At 51.3% G+C, this 13,180-nt stretch overlaps 6 protein-coding genes across 6 annotated transcripts; 4 read left to right on the forward strand and 2 right to left on the reverse strand.

Moving 5' to 3' along the window:
* Window positions 1–147: 147 nt before the first annotated feature.
* On the reverse strand, window positions 148–3,580 carry N7518_004528 (uncharacterized protein; the record flags this gene model as incomplete). Its single annotated transcript, XM_057185455.1, has 6 exons — window positions 148–203; window positions 267–1,628; window positions 1,678–2,038; window positions 2,087–2,299; window positions 2,350–3,103; window positions 3,156–3,580. 6 exons carry the CDS (start codon window positions 3,578–3,580, stop codon window positions 148–150), a joined length of 3,171 nt encoding a protein of 1,056 aa, XP_057042225.1.
* Window positions 3,581–4,546: 966 nt separating this feature from the next.
* On the forward strand, window positions 4,547–5,281 carry N7518_004529 (EXPERA domain-containing protein; the record flags this gene model as incomplete). The annotated part of the gene is made up of 1 exon (XM_057185456.1): window positions 4,547–5,281. One exon carries the CDS (start codon window positions 4,547–4,549, stop codon window positions 5,279–5,281), a length of 735 nt encoding a protein of 244 aa, XP_057042226.1.
* A 1,344-nt stretch (window positions 5,282–6,625) lies between these two features.
* On the forward strand, window positions 6,626–8,347 carry N7518_004530 (uncharacterized protein; the record flags this gene model as incomplete). Its single annotated transcript, XM_057185457.1, has 1 exon — window positions 6,626–8,347. The coding sequence occupies one exon, from the start codon at window positions 6,626–6,628 to the stop codon at window positions 8,345–8,347; it is 1,722 nt and encodes a 573-aa protein (XP_057042227.1).
* Window positions 8,348–8,912: 565 nt separating this feature from the next.
* N7518_004531 (uncharacterized protein) lies at window positions 8,913–9,152 on the forward strand (the record flags this gene model as incomplete). Its single annotated transcript, XM_057185458.1, has 1 exon — window positions 8,913–9,152. The coding sequence occupies one exon, from the start codon at window positions 8,913–8,915 to the stop codon at window positions 9,150–9,152; it is 240 nt and encodes a 79-aa protein (XP_057042228.1).
* A 544-nt stretch (window positions 9,153–9,696) lies between these two features.
* Window positions 9,697–10,542, forward strand: N7518_004532 (uncharacterized protein; the record flags this gene model as incomplete). Its single annotated transcript, XM_057185459.1, has 2 exons — window positions 9,697–9,829; window positions 10,226–10,542. 2 exons carry the CDS (start codon window positions 9,697–9,699, stop codon window positions 10,540–10,542), a joined length of 450 nt encoding a protein of 149 aa, XP_057042229.1.
* A 184-nt stretch (window positions 10,543–10,726) lies between these two features.
* On the reverse strand, window positions 10,727–12,351 carry N7518_004533 (uncharacterized protein; the record flags this gene model as incomplete). The annotated part of the gene is made up of 2 exons (XM_057185460.1): window positions 10,727–11,776; window positions 11,821–12,351. The coding sequence occupies 2 exons, from the start codon at window positions 12,349–12,351 to the stop codon at window positions 10,727–10,729; spliced, it is 1,581 nt and encodes a 526-aa protein (XP_057042230.1).
* Window positions 12,352–13,180: the final 829 nt, after the last annotated feature.

The raw sequence follows: 13,180 nt of genomic DNA on the forward strand, positions 1-13,180 counted from the left end.
CAGGTAGAACTGTGGTCGTACGGCGTGGAACGCTGTCAAATATTGCTCGAATGAATGGCTTTTCTTTTAAAGCTATCATTTTTTGATCATTATTATTAGAGTCCTATAAGAAGAAAGTTGTATTCAATCTGATTAGATGAGAGATTTTCATAGGAACTTCGGCAACTGCTGCCCTTGTAACACAGCTAGAAACTCGTCTCGGTCTATGAACCATCTTGACATAGATTAGCACAGTAGGAAGAGTTACGAAAAGGAGGTAGACTGACCTTCACTTGTTTGAAAGGAAATCGACATGGCACCCTCTTTGTTCTTGACAACGGGGTTCTTAGGACTCCGAGCCATAACATTCATCATGTCAAGTGTCGTACCACGCAAGTATGGAAGACGCGGAAGGGTGAGTCGGGTATTCTCTTTTGAGCAATCGATGAACTCCGACGGAACAGCCATGGTAAGCCACCTATCCGGTACGGAATCATCCCACCGGGCGGCAAGTTGAAAAGCCGTTCCCCTACGCCATAGCTGGATATCGGCGCTGCGCTTGGCGGACATTTGGAACCCAAATAGCGAGTTGCCTTTCGTTGATAGGGACTGGATCCGCCGGGAATAGAGAAGTTCGTATAGAGGAGAAAGGGAGCTGAGGAATGCGCGGGCTACAGGGTCGTTTACAAACTCAATGGTTGTTTCATTGGTCTTCTTGTCGCAGTGGGAGAATTTAACGGGGCCCTCTGGATGGTAGAGCTGGTCAACGTGAGCTGAGATGTAGTCTGTGCAGTAGATGCGAGGGAAGTGGATACTGAACGAGGAGTGGTCGTACACATAGTCGGCATCACGGTAAATATAGTACAAATCCGAATATCGCCATGATGCACGAGTTCGGAATACTAGCACGGCTTTGTATTGCTTGTGCTCAGTGCCAGCATCAACCACATTGTAGATAAAACCGGAGCTGCTAGGCTGTGACCAGGAAAAATCCGGATGGAAGTTCATCTCTAGGACGGCTTTTTCAAAGTCTTCCGCCTCTTGATGTGAGTGAAACTGTAGACCGACACCGATATTTGGTGCAGTCTCGTCGTACACGTAGGAGTGCAAGGGGTTGTAATTGCCATCGGTCTTATCAGATCGCGCCTGGCATGTGTCGGACCATTGCAAGACCACTTGGCGGGACATATTTCCTCGGCTGATCTGAACTGCACTGAGAGGCATAAAAAGTTCCATCGTTCGTGGGGCCTTCTCAGCAGCAGAGGAAGTGATCACTATGCGTCGGATAGACCGCCAGGCTTCTCCAAAAGATCGTTCCAGAATGCGCACCTCGCAGGATTTCACCATAACAGGCGGATTCATTGGTTTCATGGTTGGCGTGTTCAGCTGCTCGAAGATATCCACCGAGGTCTTGAAAATAACGCTCTCGGTAAATTCGGTTGAATCAACTGGTTCTCTTTGCCATACAGCGTCAAAATAAGCCTTTGGGATATTGATGAACTGTGCTAGGTCTCTATCAAACTGAAAGGATATCGAAACGCTCATATTATCAAATTTGAATGGCACAGGTTCTGAGACTCTAGCGCCAGGGAAGCCAGTCAAAGATGCATTTGATAATTGTACAAGGGGCGATAGATCATCTAGTACGACTAATAACGGTTAGTTCCATAAGAGGGTATTATGAGAATCGTCACTTACAGTCTCGTTCAAGGCACAGAGTGCCACTTTGGTTGCAGAGGACAATCTTTGGCTCGCTTTCACCTTCCCGTGTTGCCAGCAAGAGCATGTAGGGAGCACCCTTGGTGCGCATGCGAAACTTTTTGCCCCCAATGCAGGCGTTGACAAAGGTGCGGTAGAGAACCTTTTCCTGTTCGTTACCTGCATCCTCTAGGTCGACGGCGATCCAGCGCAGATTATCCAAGCCAAGATCTAGACTAATGTTGCCATTCCATGTTTCCTCCGGCTGCATGGGCTCCCAAATGTCAAGGTTTTGGGTCTGTAGATGCGACGGTTCGGGGATGTCGACGGAAGTATATTGGGAAAGCTCCTCGTTAATGCCCTATATTGAATTAGCGACAGATTGAAGTAATGATACCACGGCACCGACTTCAGAAAGCTCAACAATTGACTTGCGATCCTCGTCAACCAAAAGAGCAGGAGAGGGCTCTTCCTCCAGAACGATATCGTACAGAATATATGAAGCCTTGAGCAGATCAAGATAAGCTTGGTGACTAGGCGATCTCGATTCCATGGAGGGACTCAGACTGCCACGGGCACTGACGTAGTTATGTCTGTTGCAATTCGCCAAAGTCGTGCGAGCCTTGATAACTGTTAGTAAATATTACACCTATTTGTTTTACACAAGCTCACTTTCAACAACCACCAAGTTGCCACGCGCAGCCAATCTCTTGTGGCTAGCCTTATAATCTGCAAACCGTCATTGACTGATGACTCGAATATTCTCAATGTTTCCGCAGTTGGTCTATGCAATTGGTTCTGCGGCTCAAACCGTATTGGCCTTGAGGTATGCTCCTGGTGCCGAACATCACGAAGATGTTGCATAGCGGGCGTCACAGCCTCGATAATGCGAGGAGGGCCATATTCAGCATCAGAGTAGGATCGAGTGTGCTGTACGACTTGCTCCTCCGCCTGGTCGGAGTCGTTCGCCCATATCCCATCATCGAGTGTCCGACCGTCAATCGAGCCGCCAAAGAGAAGTTGCTCACTGCGCATTCGGGTATGATTTATGCGGCCCCTAGTAGGCACAAATGGTGACGTGTTCAAGGTTAACCAGGAAGTTGGCGAGGTATCATCGAGGAGCGAATCATTCGATTCAGTCATCGATGATTTGGACGATGTAGACGTATGTTTGACCTTGCTGCTACTGCCCACGGAGCTTCTGTTATTAGCCAACTCCAACATTTTGGCGCGAACTTCCTCGATTATATCCATTTCGCATTTTTCTTCGTTATTAGCTGGTAGCTCCACGATGCCCTGGCCCGGACTCATCGGCGAGACAACCGAGTCTGTATCCCGAACAGGTGATGCCGCTGTACTGAGAACGATCTGCTCATCCTCTCCCGTCGCCAGAACAATTGTTTTCTCTATACGAGCAAGCGAGGGACTAGACAAATTAGACCATGGGCCTGGATTTGGGACAATCAAAGCAGACTTACTTCCCTATAGAGCTCATACATTGGCTCAGATCGCAGGTGTGTACCATGATTTCGGATCTGAGATCCTCAATCTGAGTTCGTTGTGTCACCCACTTGATCTTTTGCCAGAAGCCCTTTCCATCTCCAATTTCGAAGCCCTTAAGCCGGGAAAGGAGCTCTTTCAGTCGCTGTAGGGTCGCGAAACACGCACCGAGGGATCGTTCGAACGTCTGTTTGCGATCTTCATCCATCTTCTCAAGAAATGATGCCTTGAAGTCCACATTGTCAACAAAGGTACGTAAAACGCCCTGTAAGGAGCCCAGCTCAGTTACTAGCTTTTGAAATCCCGTGGGAGCGTCCTTCGCGATAATCTGGCATTGGCTGTATAGGTCCCATGTCACCTTGGCGAGGGCGGGGACCTCGATAATTCCGAGACTTGAAGGCATCCTTGACAAAAAAAATTCACCTCGATGAGACTAGATTGTTTGAGAGAGAACGGACAGGAAGCTGTGAGAGGTGCGGCTTTCTGCAGTCATGATCCACAAGACTAGGTAAACAAAATGTCTTTCAATGGGTACGAGCTGAGCCAGGCAGTAAAATATAACAAAGTGTTTCCCGGGGACAGGCCGAACATTGCTTAGCCATTATAGTCACCCATGAAAGAGACAGCCTCGAATGATAACCCGCCAAGCGTTCCGAGCTAATATGAAGATCGACTATTCGACGGCTGCTCCCAACAGGTACTTTTTCCGAGTCAGCAATTGGCACGGCATATGATTTGGCAAACCGAATCAATGGCACGAATGAGTATCGGTGGGGAACGCAGACGGCCTTTCCAAAATGCATATTTCTTTGACAATGCGCCACTAGGCTCTGTGTGTGCTGCAACCAAACAAAGAAGTGCAGTGAAAGTGGCGTCGGGTAACTGAAAGCTGTAATGCAACTATGCAAACGATCTAGCAGCTAGAGGATTATTAGATTTTCTCCCAGATTGGTGTGTTCCGTCTTGAGTAGGACATGAAGTTGGACGCATAGAAGCCGTCCACTTATTCCCTGCAGTTTGCTGTCAAGGTAGTTCAAACGAAATCAAACATTGCAATATGCAATCAGCTGCAAGGATATTGCTTTTTCCAATGACACAAAGGAAATATAAATATAACTCCTCCGTACTCTCTGAGCGCTCAGAAATTGACATCTGCGACCCACTTTCTGCCTGAGGCGCCAACTCTTGATCGTCGCGACAGCTCAGCCCCTAATTTTTTATTTTCGTTCCTATCAGACAATCCATCCAGCTCTCAATTGATTCCACAAAGCATGAAACATATCTAAAAGTGTTGCTTCCACTAGGCCGAGACATCTACAAGCTTGCCTACCATTATAGAGCCCCCCACACGATCTCCAATTAATCCACCATGGCGTCCACCGCGTCCTTCACCTTAGACGCCACGACAGTCCTCTGTATCGTATTCTCACTTTCTATGATGCCAATTGCGTACATTTTGAGCAAGACACTTGTCCCAGCCTACAGGACACGCGATCGTATCCTCTTCTTCTGGCACGCCTATGATGCTCTGACCCACGTCTTCATCGAAGGCTCCTTCCTCTACGAATGCTTCTTCAGCTATACCACTGTCACTGGCAATCATAACGTGGAGCCCTTCTTCCTCAATGACCCCACTCGTGTCTATGGTCCCGCCTATGGGAGTGGACCTGCCTCACGTTTGTGGCAGGAATACGCCAAGGCTGACCGCCGCTGGGCTGGCGCTGATTTGACTGTCGTCTCGCTGGAGTTATTGACCGTCTTCCTCGGTGGTCCGGCTGCGATATACATCTGCTATCTGCTGTGCCGGTCGTCAAATGAGAAGATCAGTGCCAAATCTCGGGGCGGTGTTAAGGCAACGCTGTGGCTGGTTTCAACAGTGCTGGCTACGGCGGAGTTGTATGGTGGATTTATGACATTTGCACCTGAGTGGCTGACGGGAAGCTCGCAGCTGGCTACCGAGGATCCGGTTTACCTTTGGCTGTACTTGTTCTTTTTCAACACTCTTTGGGTCTTTATCCCGCTGTGGGTGCTGTGGGAGGCAGCGAAGGAGCTACGCGGTGCCTTTGTGGCGGCGGAGTCCCAAAATGAGAGGAAAGCTCAGTGAGCTCGGTCCGAGGGTGTGTGTTGTCGGAAGTCTGGATGAACTCACGCCTGGAGCCTGTTCTCTTCTTTTTCTTCTCGGAAATCTTGATACACATCAGGTACAAAATGAGGCCGAATTGTCGCCACCTTTAGGATTGTGATGAAATAGAATACGATAGATTCCTATTGTCTCCCAAGCATTACCGGCTGTCTATTGATAATAGTAAAGAATATTCACGTTGGCTTGTTTCATGGTACTTAGGTACCTAGAATCCCTGAGGTGCCATTGTTGTGGAATGGAACATTCACCATTCAACTCAAGGTTCGGCGGGCTTATGGTGTAAGTGAGCGGCTTTGAGATTTATCACTTCAGTCTACACTCTAACTATTTGATTCTTAGACGTTCATTCCCGTGTGGGTAGAGCAAATATGCTCCAAACTACGCATTGTCCGAATGGGGCTTCGACGCTGAACAAGCATTGTATCGCGGCTTCTCTATTAATGTATATCACCCAAGGTGCATCTGTATATATCAAAAGCCTCTGGGCCTAGACTGCCGATCAAGATCTTGATATTGTTCCACAAGATCGATTAGCACTGTACCCTGCTCGTGGTATTCTCGTCTAGAGCTTTGGTCCCACATCGCTCTATGGTACTGCTTCACTGTCTGTTGAGGACCGCAGCAAGGACCCTGACGACTTTGCACCTCTGACTTGGTCTCTACTACGATCTAGGAAGCATTGTACTTTCCTATTTCTAGCTGTGAACCATCACTATCAGCTGATTTTTGCAATATGGGATTGCAGGTCGGGCATACTTCACTGGCCCAACCAAGGGCCGTGGCTTGGTCCGCTCGAATGGTAGCTACAAGCACTGCCTTGGACCTAAGAAGCTAGAAGGATTGTATGTACTCGGCCTATGTACTGTGGTGATGTTGGGAAGTGGTTTATCCCCAATGCACTTGATGAGACACCATGTTCCCTTGTGATTGATATAGCCATCAGATCTTAGGGTGTCGTAAATAGGAATGGAAATATTATATTTGAATTTAAAATGAATGACCCGGCCTGATAATCCATGCCATATCTGAAATAATCATACTTGTTCCTATACGAAAGCCCCATTGTCAGATGTTCAATGTGAGTGCAATCAACTTTGTACGTCGACGATGTAAACAATCGCAATGGCGAGTGACTGTGTTAGGGTCAGGTTGCGCAGGTGACTGACTTGACGGCCATTTCTCTACACCTTCCATCCTCCTTTTCCTTCACTCCTTTCCATCACTCCGCCATCACTTTCTTTTCATCGCTCCTTTTCATCCTTCTTTTCTCTTTCTGCCTTCAATCACAAGTCAGACTTCGCCAAGATGGCACTCTTCATACCGATGAGTCTTGTCCCTCTCTGTTTTCCAAGCCCTCCTACCCCAAAGACGGAATTCCAAACCCTGCCAGCAGAAATCAAGCTTCTCATCATTGACCAGCTTGATCGTGACACCTACACACTGAGCCATCTGGCTGCCTGCAGCAGGGAGCTATATAACATGGCGATCCCTGCACTATACGCCAATGTGTCTTTGGGAGCTGTCCCTCATTACCGGATGTGGCCCGGTTTGGCATTTCCCGCTGATCGTCGTTCTGTAACTTCCTCTCTTCCAGGAATTAATGTTCGCTCTCTCATGACAAATAAACAGATCGAACGCTTTCTTATTACAATCCTCCGCAAGCCTCACCTTGCAGAATTCGTGAAATCCCTCGATGTGACCGACCTACACGACCTTTGCTTCGAGCACAGGCAGAGTAGTACTCAGAGAAGACAGCTTCTTCTTAATCCCCTCGCTCCTCAAGACCATCAAATGATTATGGACGCCGCCATGAAGTTGCCTTTGTATTCAACAATCAGGGTGGCGATGCGCAAAGCCCTTGGTGGCGATGTACCCCGGTCAGATGCCATGGTAGCTGTTCTTCTGGGGTACCTGCCTGCCCTAAAGCACCTCGAAATCGCGATGGAGAGTGAAGACCCATTCCGCGAACCGCAAACCACGGAGTTGAACCTTATTGAACGTGTTCTGATCAGTATCGCCGGTGCGCGCTCGGCTCAGACCGACGAAAATGGCATTTCAAATGCTCTTACACCTACGCTGTCTAAGCTCACCCACCTAAAGGCCGAAGTCGACGGAAAATCGCCCATGGCTGACATTGACTGGCTCATGATGCTTCTTCGAATTCCCACGTTGACCCACGTATTCGGCACCAAATGGTCCAACGCACAACGGTGGCTGCGACCTGTACCTGGCAGTTCCCATCGCCTCGTTCACCTTGAACTTCGCGACTGCACTTTTGACGCCCTGAATCTTCGAAGACTGCTCCGACAAACCCACATCTTGAAAACCTTCATCTACGAACGCGGGTGGACAGAGGCAAAAGATTGGGTCGTGAAGGCTGCGGACCTCAGCCAAGCGCTTCAGTACAGGTCTCAGACCCTGACCTGTCTTGAACTATCATTCAATCGAACCGATAGAAAGATGCACGAAGAATTGTATCTTCATCCTCTCAACCTATCGGGGCTTTCTCATCTGAAGAGACTCCGAATTTCGGCCGGCTACCTTGTCCAGACTGAAACAAAATTGGCACACTATGAAGGTCGTCACTGGCGGTTATATGACGTGGATGGAGCATACAACAGAAATCTGCCTTTGCACAAGCTACTTCCAGAGTCACTTGAGGAGCTACACATCATTCAAATCCTAGATGTTCTCGAATTCATGCTCTTGTGTGAGAAGCTGTGCGCAAGTCTTCAGAGCAGAACAGTTCCCATGTCGCCGGAGCCTCGCCACTTCGAATGCCTGAAAGAGATCAAAATCGAGGCTCCCTTTGAGGGCGAAGGTGAGTGTATCTTTTCGGAGCTCTCCAGAGTCACAAACCAGGCTGGAGTGAAGTTGACAACAATCGAAAACTCCGCCGAGTATGTCAAGTCCTGGATTACCGGCAAATCGAAACCATCATGTGCCGACAAGAAGATTGACTGGGGGTTTGACGGCGATGTCCGATGGGCACGTCCTTTCATTCAGCGAGGAGTGACACACTGGTAGCTCAGGGGAATGATCATGATGTATTGGCTAGCTACGGCAGCGGGGTAACTAGCTACAGTAAGGTCACGTGCACCCTTCCGTGGGTAACATCTGCCCCTGCTTGAAATCCGACCGCTCCGGTCGGCGTGTCACTGCGATAAAAAAATGATAATAGCAAAAAGAAAAAGGGGGTACCCAAGGCTTTCGCTCATTTCCGTTCGCATCCGCACATCGCCTCACTGTGGGTGGTGCCAAGCTCTGCAACAGACACTAGAATCTAGATGGGAGGTGGGAAATAACCATACACGGGCCGATACTAGAATGGAGAGTTTATTTTTTTTAAGCTTATTGCGGCTAGTCTCACCAACCCTACTAGGATGTTTTGTCAAGTCTTGAGGTTGAGACCGCGGCTGTCTATATTCCCGGCGCGCTGCAGTACTACTTTCAGCATGCCTGCCTCAAGGACGACGGGGGCCGTTTCTGCGGACCAGTCGCGGCCCTGGCAGCGGCGTTTTTGGATCCCGGTATCAGCCCTTTTAACTACATCAGCAACGTCACGGGCTAGGTGCGGCCCGACGACTGCGATATGTGCCTGGCCGAGCGGCTGTGGCTGCGCGAGGGATCGCCGTATGACGACGGTCCTATCGCGGCTAGTATGTCGCTATACGAGAGTATGACGGCGAGTTGCGGCATTGCGGGACGCCCTATCGTAACAACGACTATCGGCTACTTCACGGCAGCCCCTGCTCTGACGGCCGAGGTGTGTGAAGGCTCGACCTACACCATCCAGGCATCGGACGACTGCTATACCATATCCAGGAGCTAGGGCGTCGGCACTAACTGGCTGCTAGCCGAGAATAACCTAGAAGCCTTTTGCACTAACTTCCCTGCCGCGGGTACCTCTCTCTACATTACTAACAAGTGTACCACTGTCACCGTGCCTGTGAATGCGACGTGTGAGGCCGTGGCCGCGGCGGCCAATATTACCGAGGCGCAGCTTATTACCTAGAACCCGTCCATAAGCTACGGTTGCACGAACCTACCTAAGATAAACAGCTCCGAGATCTGCGTCGATGCTCCCGGCCGTAAGTTTATGACCCCTACCGATACCTCGGCCCTGCCCCCTCTCACTCCTACCACGGCGGCTCCCAGGCCCACTGATGCAGCCGACAGCTCTGGCGGTGCCGAAAAGCTTTGCGGCTAGTAGTACTCGGTCCAGCAGGGCGACTATTGCAACCTCGTGGCCCTTAGATTCGGTATCAGCCTCGTCGACTTCCTGTTCCTGAACCCGGCCGTCAATGCCAACTGTACCAACCTCTTCGCCTTAAGAGTCGTACTGCGTCGCCGCAGTGGGTGATATTAATACTTATATGGGCCGTCCAGGGTACGCCACCATCACGTTGGACCCCTCGGCGCCCTTTACCGGAATCCTGTATACCGAGCGCCCCGACGCCACCGCTTCCCCCTATACACGACTGTACACGCCCCTCCCCGAGGCCACGGGTACGTGTGATGACTGCATGCACTACTTTCCCGGAGACAGCTTCTAATATAACCTCACCGGCTCCATCTACGCAAGTAACTGTAAACTCGCCGCGGCAACCTATAACGTCGACCTCGAGGACTTTGGCTTGTGGAATCCCGGCCTAGGCAACGTCTCGGACCCGGTATGCGCCTTCGAGAAGGGCGTCCGCTACTGCGGCTCGTGGTACCTCTGAGAGCGTGGAGCAATCCCAATTAACGTTTCCCCGATACCACCGGGGCCTACCATGTCGGGCTCGCCCGCGGACTGCGACGAATGGGCCATCGTTACCGACGGCTTGTCCTGCACGGACCTGGCCTTGGACGCCGGCATCTCCCTTGCGTAGTTCCTGGTATGGAACCCGGCCGTGTCGTCAGACTGTTCGACCAACTACTGGGTCGACGAGGCCTACTGCGTTGGTATCGCGGACGATGACGACGGAACCATGACCGCCTCATCCACAACAACCACCGCCTCTCCCACACAGCCAACACCGCCCGGCCCGACCATGTCTGGCTCGCCAGATAACTGCAACAAGTGGTCTCTCGTCACCGCGAGCTTGTCCTGCACGGACCTGGCCAGCCAGGCGGGCATCTCCCTTGCGCAGTTTCTGGCGTGGAACCCGGCCGTGAGTAGCGATTGCGTGACCAATTATTGGTTGGGCGAGGCGTGTTGTGTTGGTCTTAGTGCTTAGATAGGTAGATAGGAGGGGGTGGGATAAGAATTGATCGAAGAAGTTGTCTTTTGTGCTTGTTGGTAAACAGCTGTGAGCGATTGTCGGGCCTTCATTGCTTGAATTTGACATTTGAATCTGCTCTATTCAAGGTTACCGGCCAGCCCTGTTGATTCAGTACATTACCTAGAAAATTTGATTCTCGTCACATAAAGTCCTGAGGGTCTTGCTCCCTCTCTTCCACAAACTCAAGTGCTTTCCACACCATGTTGCCCTCCCCGTCTTGTCCGCCCACGAGATCCTCAAACGCCCTAATGACTTCGTCGTCCGGCCTCCAGTCCTCACCGACATGCCACGTCACCTTTCCTTTCCCATCTCCTCCAGCAGCGGGCGCCTCGTATCTCACCCCCCATCGGAACATTATCGAAATCCCCTCCACACCCGAGGAAGGAGGCACCTCATCACTCCCTTCATACTCTTCAGCCCGCTCATTGGAGGGCCGCCACGTAAGCCAGGTAAACAGCTCGGCGTCTTGAAGGGAGGGCATCTTTTGCCGTTGCAGAGATAAGGCAAACGCTAAGAGTAACGGGTTGACGCGCTCCGCGATGGGGCGTATACGAAACATATCGGGCCGGCGGAGATCGTATATATCCGGTACGTCGTCCCAGTACTTGTCCTTCTCCTCCGACATCAACTTGTGCGTCTCATCGTCGTTTTCCTGGCCTAGCGGGTATTGCTCCTCTCTCGTGATAGCGAAACCTGTTAGGTAGGGATCTTCCCCTCGCGGGCCGGAAAAGTACCAGCTGCCGTCGGGCGCACACGGGTGGAATTCTATCCGGAGGTACCGCATACGTGTCCATGATAAAGCGTCGCCACCGGAGGGGAAAAGATCGGGGGTAATAAGCGCACAGGTATCCAGTTCCTCTAGGCGACTTCCTAGCTCCCGCAGCCCAAGAGACACAGGGTCCATATTATTAAACTCGTTATTCGTGGACGACGACGTACCAACAAGGTCAGGCAACTGCTCCGCTTGATCCATCTCATCCCAGCAATACGGGTTTGGCCTCCAGAACCAAAGACGGACCTTGGTAAGGGAGGACGGCAATAAGGGCATGGCTTGGCGCATACCCCGTGCGAACTCGGCGCGGTCGTCGCGCCAAGGACCTGCCCAGACGCGGGAAATGATACGTAGTGCCTTAGACGTAAAGGGGATAGGGAAGTGCTCCCCAAGCCAGGGGCAGAGCAGCCGGCGGAGCTGAGGAAGGCGGGTGGCGAGATCGAGGGGGTGCGCATAGAGACGGGCCGTATACCAAACGGTTTCCCGGTGAACGCCTCTTCGGGCACGATGAGCAGTTCGGTGACGCGGTTAAGGATAGGCAGGCTATCCACGTTCTGGACGGTGAGGCGGCGACTGTGGAAGGCACGGTGCAAGCAGTTGCGGTCACCGCCCCATGCGTCGTGATCAGACTCGATTACCTGGTTGCCAATGCGGATGCCGGGCTGAAGACCTCGATCAGCGTCGATCAAGGCTGGCTCGTCTGGGGACTGCTTGGCTGCCATGTCTTCGATCTCGTGCAGACCGTTGAAAAAGGCGTGCACTTGGGCTGAAAAGTGGGCGTTGACGGCCTCGAAGTCGGCCGCCGGCTCCCTGCACGGGAGCGGCGCGCCAGGCACAATGAGGAGGAGAGGCATTTCCGCATGGAGTTGGCCCCCGCCAAAGACAAGCGGGACGCTCCCGGGCTCATTGTGGGCGCGCATGTTTTGGAGGAAGGCCTGGACGGTCGCGTCTTTGGAGGGCGGCGTGACTACCTGGATGTGTTGGGACGCCATTGTGAGGATTGTCTCGCAATGTTCGCGATTGGATGATTCCCTAGACTTAGGTGTTGGGTGATAGAGGCAACTTGGAAGTTGCTCGAGCAGCCGCGGATGACCAGTAAACCAGGCTCCCCGACAGCAAATTAATTGAGACTCATAAGACCTGTTTTTTTGGCCGCCCCACCTCCTACACCACTTTCCCCAGGCACTTGCAAATATTACCTATAGCGGTATCGAGCTCTGTGCTGGTTATAGGTAGGTCTAATGGCATTATGGCTTGATACTTATAGGGTAGGCTGTTGAGGGTAAGGGGCGGGGTGATCGCTTTTCTGCCGGTTTGACCGCCTATTTGGATCGTGGCAATACTCCGGTGTCGCCTAAGATATGGCGCAGTACCGGCTGCCAGTGCTGCTGGTTAAAACTTTGATGAGAAAAACAAAACTAGGGTCCTTCGTCGAAAAAGGAGCTACTCCTAGATCGGAACGGACATGCTACCAGATGATATACTGGTAGCTCAGGGGAATGATCATGGTGTATTGGCTAGCTACGGCAGCGGGGTAACTAGCTACAGTAAGGTCACGTGCACCCTTCCGTGGGTAACAAGGAGCGTTGAATTTCCACCCGAGCCGCTAAGTGTTTGAATTGGAGTCCGGGGGGAAGGGGGTGGGGGATGTATTGATATGGGGATCAAACGATGAGGTCTATGAGAAGGGTCCCCTTCCCCTTCCCTTCCTCATTTGAATGTAATGAGTACGATGTACGATGTATGTAGGAATTGAATTGACTGCCTTGTGGCCTGATATATGCACGGACTATTTATGGCCATGATCGACATGATGTAATC

This window comes from Penicillium psychrosexuale (assembly GCF_028828465.1).
Source record: "Penicillium psychrosexuale strain IBT 29551 chromosome Unknown utg000003l, whole genome shotgun sequence".
Classification (NCBI taxonomy): domain Eukaryota; kingdom Fungi; phylum Ascomycota; class Eurotiomycetes; order Eurotiales; family Aspergillaceae; genus Penicillium; species Penicillium psychrosexuale.